Genomic DNA, 5,700 nt, shown 5'->3' with positions numbered 1-5,700 from the left:
ACCCGCCATCTCAGAATGTGGGCATGAGGTCCAGGAATCCCTTATGAACAAGCCCTACAGGTGAGGCTGATGCACAGCCACGTGGGAATCCTGGTCTACATTGTTGCTACTAAATGTGTGATCTGAAGACCAGCAACATCAGCACCAAACTTGCTTAAAATGCAGATTCTCATGCTCCCTTCAACCTGAGGTGTGCAGGTGGTGCACAGGAAGATCGGGACCCCCGGGTCTCTTTGCCGTCTAGACTCGGTGTTCAGAACCGTGCGGTCTGCTCGGGTGTGTGGTCTGATCAGATCGCATAGCGCTGGGGGGTCCAGGGTTCAGTCCTTGTCCTTCCTCATCTGTAGCCAATTCTCCCCTGGTGACCTCATCTGTTCGCAAAGCTTTAAACCTCATTTATAGGGTGTCACCTCCTCCAACTATTTCTCCAGCCAAGTCATCTCACCTGAACCCCAGACTCAGTTTGTACTTTCCTAAAGCGAATGCCAGTGCTGCCACCTCCTCAAATATGCTGCTTCCAGAGTCTCCCCATTTCTGCGGAAAGTGCCCCACATGTCTACATGCAAATCTCAAAATTTGGGGTCTTCCTTCATTCTGCTTTCTTATAACCCAAATTTCATCCATTAGGAATTGCTGTAAAACACCACTTTCAGAATATATCCAGAATCCAATCAGTTACTATTACTTTCCCTGCTCACACCCCAGACAAGCACCAGTATCTCCAGCCTGGACACTGCAGCATTTCTTAGTTTCCTCTATGGAATCTCTTGCCCTTCACCTCCTGATTCTGCCCAGCAGCCAGATATTTCTAGAGAGTAGTCACACCAGGTCAATCTTCTGTTCAAACCATCATGTAAACTCCACACTTTACTCAGACAAAATCAAAACCCTTCTAATATTGTTTAGGTCTATATGATCTGTCCGGACACTGCATCTCATCTCAGTTTCTCTCTCCTCCAGCCACGATGGCCTCCTCACTCTTCCTTGAACACGCAGACACTCTCCTGCCCTAGTGCACTGGCACTGGAGGCTCCCCTGCCTGGAGAGAACTTGCCCCAGACATCCTCGTGGACATACCTTCATGTCCTTCACATCTCTACTCAAAGGTCACCTTCTCAATCAGGCCCACACTGACCACCCTAGTAAAAGAGACATCATCCCTGTCCCCACACACTTATACGCTGGGTCACCTTCCTCAAAGCACTTACCAACTTTTAATGTAAACACTTCCCTCACTTACTAGTCTCATAGTGCACACTCTGCCCTTTCCCCAGAGCATATACTCCACACGGCTGACAAGTTTTGTCTATTGTTAGTTCCCTGAGGTTTCCTAGAGGCAAAAATAGTGTGTCATGTATCTGGCATACAAAAATATCAATTGAATGAATGATCAGTGTAGAGCACCTCCCTATTCTAGAGACAGTGTCTTTATTAACGTGACCTCAGGCCACATGCTGTCTTGTGGCAGCTACAGCACAACATCCATTTGCAATGACATCAATGCCGCCTGTACTTTTCTGAAAAGGGCTGATCTCCCCTCCCTCCCACACCAATCAGTCTGCACACCACACACCATGCTCCTTCTCGCTTCAGAAAAGAATATCCTGCACTTATGCGTCCTATTTTCCAACGTACCCTGACTCTATTAGACTCTGCTTTCTAAATCCATCAGTTTGGATTGGAGTCAGCACTAGGCTTAGAAGATCTAAGGGCAGAAGAGGGGCCAGGCTGCAGAGAAGAGAGAAATCCAGCAAGAATTAAGTCAAGATGAGAGACTATTGGGTCCCTTCTGTTTGCTAATTCCAGAATCTGGTTCCTTTTAAAACATGGGGAAAAAAAAAAAAAAAAAAAAAGATGGGGAAAAGTTGGAAAGAAGAATCCAGCAGACATCTCTAGAAGGAGGGCAAGAGCTGGATGAGGCTGAAAATTGCTCTCTTGATACTACTGAGAACCCTGTGTGCAGGAACCCCTTGGACTTGTGGGGACAAGACAGGCAAAATGACTCCGGCTGCTGTCAGAGATGGGGACACCCAGAGAAGAATGAGACCAAACTCTGCACATGAAAAACAACAGTCATTATTCCAACGACAAAAACAACTAAATAAGCAAAATATAAACACGCACGATAAAGACAGGGTCCGAGGATGGGAGCCAGGCCCGAGCCAAGGCTACCTGGTTACAGGAAGCCCTTGCTGCCCACAGTCCTGGAGACAGTACGAGGCCCAGGCGATTTCTGAGCCTCTGAGATCACAGGTCCTGGTGGGACAAGGTTCTACTGAAGTGACGAGGACAAAGGAACAGAGCAGATGACCTGACAGAGCAGTGACCCCAACAAAGCCCACGATGCAGTGAGCACGGAGTGGGCACAGGCCACGTCCACGCTCAGCTCCTCATCGCCTCCTCCTGTCCCACCTGCAGCAGACAGAGCACAGCAAGCACACAGATTCTGGAAGGTTCTCAGCGCTTCCATTTATTTTCTCTCTCAAACTTTAAGAGGCGTTTCCTTTATTATCCCATCAACGCCTCATGGCAGGAATTAGAAAAAACAAAATTCATATACAGATTTTATTTCCAACTGGCAAGTAAGAGATTATTATTCAGCGCACCACGAAGTTAAGACAGGGATGGAGATGGCCCAGCCCTGCCTCTGCTGGAACAGGCAAGTGGATCAGGGAAGAGAACACAGGTCAGGGTGGGGAGGGGTCGTGGTGGGCAGGGGTGGGCCAGTCTCCCCACCTCCTCACATTAGGCTACGAGGAACACAGACACATTCAGATGCAGCTGCAGAAAGAGGAGTCACGGGATCTGAAGCCACAAAATGGGACTGTGCATCACCCAGTCCCACGAGGCTGCTGTCTCACACTGTGAAAGAAAATAATCATGAACAAATTCAGGTCAGTCATGTAAGTGCTGACCTTCCCAACAGTCCCCCACATGCTCAAATGTCCCATTCAAGGATCCCCACCACCCGGGGCATCCCCTCGGCCCCAACACCTCTCCCAATCTAGGTCCTGCAGGGTCTCACCTTTAGGATCCGTGAGAGACACATCAGAGCCCTGGGAACTGTCACTGCCTGGGGGAGAACAAAACCAGGATGTGGTCAGAACACACAGGAGAGAAACTAGAGAAGGAACTTTAGGAGGGTGAGGCCCCATGGCCTCCTGTCTGCACCCTCACAAGGGTCTCAGGAATCACAGCCCCTGCATACTTACTTGCAGCCTGGGCGTAGCTCCCTCCTTTCTCACCTGTAAGAAGAAAAGCTCACGTGAGAGGCCAGGGAGAAGACTGAGTTGAGATCCTAGAGGAACCCCCTAGTCCTGGACCACAGAGGACTTTCCAAAACTGTTGACCAAAACCCATGATAGGATCAGGAACACGAAGAAAGGAGATGTGGGGGGACTGGATCAACTTCTTCCCTCCTGGGGGTCCGTCCTCAGCAGGAACATTCCCTCTCTGACCTTCAAGTGCTGGTAACCTGGTCCCCAACTGGAATCATGAAGGTGAAAAAACCTGTCTTTCATTTCCACATGTGCTTTATAAAAGGGTAAGTGCCAGTCTCCAGACTGGCAAGCAATGTTTCTGAATGGTGCTGCCCAATACACATGCAGGCAAGCTTCTACCTGGGCTTGAACCCCCCCAGTGACACAAGAAAACTTAGATCCCTCCCCCCTTCCCTACCTGAGTGCTTCTTCCTCCAGATCACAGCTCCAGCCACCACGGCTCCAGTGACCACCAAGAGAACCAGGCCAACAATGAGGCCCATGATGGGGACGGTGGGCTGAGTAGGTTCTGTGGAGGAAAGGGAAGGGGCCCTGACCTCAGGCCTGAATCCCGACCTTGCTGAACGTGTCCAGAAGGGCTCCTGCTTTATCTGAGAGGAAGCTCCACCCCACATGTCCCTCCTTACCCCATCTCACGGTGAGGGGCTCCTGGAGCCCCTCGTGCTGCACATGGCACGTGTATCTCTGCTCCTCTCCAGAAGGCACCACCAGGGCCGCCCACTTCTGGAAGGTTCTGTCCCCTGAAGGCCTGGTCTCCACAAGCTCCATGTCCTGGGTCTGATCCTCCCCATCACGCTGCCAGGTCAGTGAGATCTCCTTAGGGTAGAAGCCCAGGGCCCAGCACCTCAGGGTCGCCTCACGGTCAGAGATGGGGTGGTGGGTCACGTGTGTCTTTGGAGGGTCTGAGAAGGAAGAATCAGAAAATTCACACTTAGTGTTACCTTCATGGGCCACTGAAGCAGCATCACGTGACCATCCTGAGAATGAACAGCACAACAGGTTTGAAAAGAAGCAGCAAAAACACCAGACACCAGCCTGGACTCCAGGGTCTGGGAAAATCTCCCAGTCCTTGGAAAGTTCAAGAATAAGGATGAAAGCCAAGGTAGGAGGCTCCATGTAAAGGGGAGAATACAGAGCAATGGTCCTGACTTTGGTGGAGGCTGAATGACTCAGAAAAGCTGGAGTGAGGCCTCCTAAGATGTTCTCAGGCTGAGAACAGGCTTGAGAGAGAAAGTCATGGTTCACAAGATGGGGGTCAGGGTCAAAGGGCGCCGCTGGTCAGTTATTTCAGGGATGGTTTCCTGTTTCTTCCCCAAAGAGACTGGATTCCTTCACTGTCTTTCAGAGAAGTGAGGCCACCGGCGAGTCACTGTCTCGCACAGAATACGAAAACCTGGGCGGATTCCTCCGTCTCCCGACAAGAAGTTGGGGTGGTGTTCCCACAGGGACCCCATTTCCTCCCCTTGTGGGAAGCCAGCTCCAGCCCGAGGGGACACCAGGGAGGCCCCGCGGCCCCTCGTACCTGCGCGCTGCAGCGTGTCCTTCCCGTGCTCCAGGTATCTGCGGAGCCACTCCACGCAGGTGCCCTCCAGGTAGTTCCTTAGTTGCTCCGCAACACCGGTCGCCTCCAACTTGCGCTTGGTGATCTGAGCCGCCGCGTCGGCCGCGGTCCAGGAGCTCAGGTCCTCGTTCAGGGCGATGTAATCGGCGCCGTCGTAGGCTAACTGTCTGTACCCGCGGAGGAGGCGACCGTCCGGCCCCACGTCGCAGCCGTACATCTCCTGGATGGTGTGAGACCCTGACCCCGCCCCGACCAGCCGCAGCGATTAAACCCAAACCGAAAATGAAACCGGGTAAAGTCCCGCCGTTTCCTCCCGAGTCGGGGGGTCGGGCGGGTCCCGCAATGTTGGGGTGACCCTCGGACCCGGAGACTCGGGGCGACGCCGGCCCGTCCCTGGGGATGGGGGTCGTGACCCGGACCCGGGCCCGCGTCGCTCACCGGCCTCGCTCTGGTTGTAGTAGCCGCGCAGGGTGTTCAGGTTCACTCGGTAAAGCTGTGCGGCGCGCTTGTAGATCCGCGTGTTCCGATCCCAGTACTTCGGCCCCTCCTGCTCCATCCACGGCGCCCGCGGCTCTTCCCTCGGATTCGGGGCGTCGCTGTCAAACCGCACGAACTGCGTGTCGTCCACGTAGCCGACGGTGATGAAGCGGGGCTCCCAGCGGCCGGGCCGGGACACGCCGGTGTGGAAATACCTCAGGGAGTGGGAGCCTGGGGGCGGGGAGCGGTGAGACCCGGTCCGACCCTCCTCCCGGCGCGGGTCCCCGGGTCCGAGGTGACGGGGCCGGCAGGGGGGAGGGGGCGAGGGGCTCGTGAGACGGAAAAGGTGTGAAGGTCGGAGAAGGGCCGGCACCTCGGGGG

At 53.8% G+C, this 5,700-nt stretch overlaps 1 protein-coding gene across 3 annotated transcripts in view; it reads right to left on the bottom strand.

Annotated features, from left to right (window-relative positions):
* Positions 1-2,548: 2,548 nt before the first annotated feature.
* The window catches only part of LOC114908148 (BOLA class I histocompatibility antigen, alpha chain BL3-7-like), a 3,566-nt gene continuing 414 nt past the window's right edge, over positions 2,549-5,700 (bottom strand). Inside the window, exons 2-8 of one of the 3 annotated variants that reach the window (XM_029244490.1) lie at positions 5,281-5,550; positions 4,804-5,079; positions 3,908-4,183; positions 3,679-3,789; positions 3,213-3,245; positions 3,026-3,073; positions 2,549-2,862 (exon numbers count right to left, since the gene is read on the bottom strand). In XM_029244490.1, the coding sequence (XP_029100323.1) occupies positions 2,858-2,862; positions 3,026-3,073; positions 3,213-3,245; positions 3,679-3,789; positions 3,908-4,183; positions 4,804-5,079; positions 5,281-5,550 (1,019 nt within the window). In that variant the 3' untranslated portion in view covers positions 2,549-2,857. Of the gene's footprint in view, positions 2,863-3,025; positions 3,074-3,120; positions 3,246-3,678; positions 3,790-3,907; positions 4,184-4,803; positions 5,080-5,280 lie in introns of those variants that run through there. The other 2 variants (XM_029244489.1, XM_029244488.1) reach the window with 2 other exon arrangements.

The sequence above is a fragment of the Monodon monoceros genome, unplaced genomic scaffold (genome assembly GCF_005190385.1).
Source record: "Monodon monoceros isolate NGI ecotype Baffin Bay Population unplaced genomic scaffold, NGI_Narwhal_1 Super_Scaffold_3, whole genome shotgun sequence".
In the NCBI taxonomy this organism is placed as follows: Eukaryota; Metazoa; Chordata; class Mammalia; order Artiodactyla; family Monodontidae; genus Monodon; species Monodon monoceros.
The sequence above is the reverse complement of the archived record's forward strand: the minus strand, read 5'-3'. Positions and strand labels throughout refer to the sequence as shown.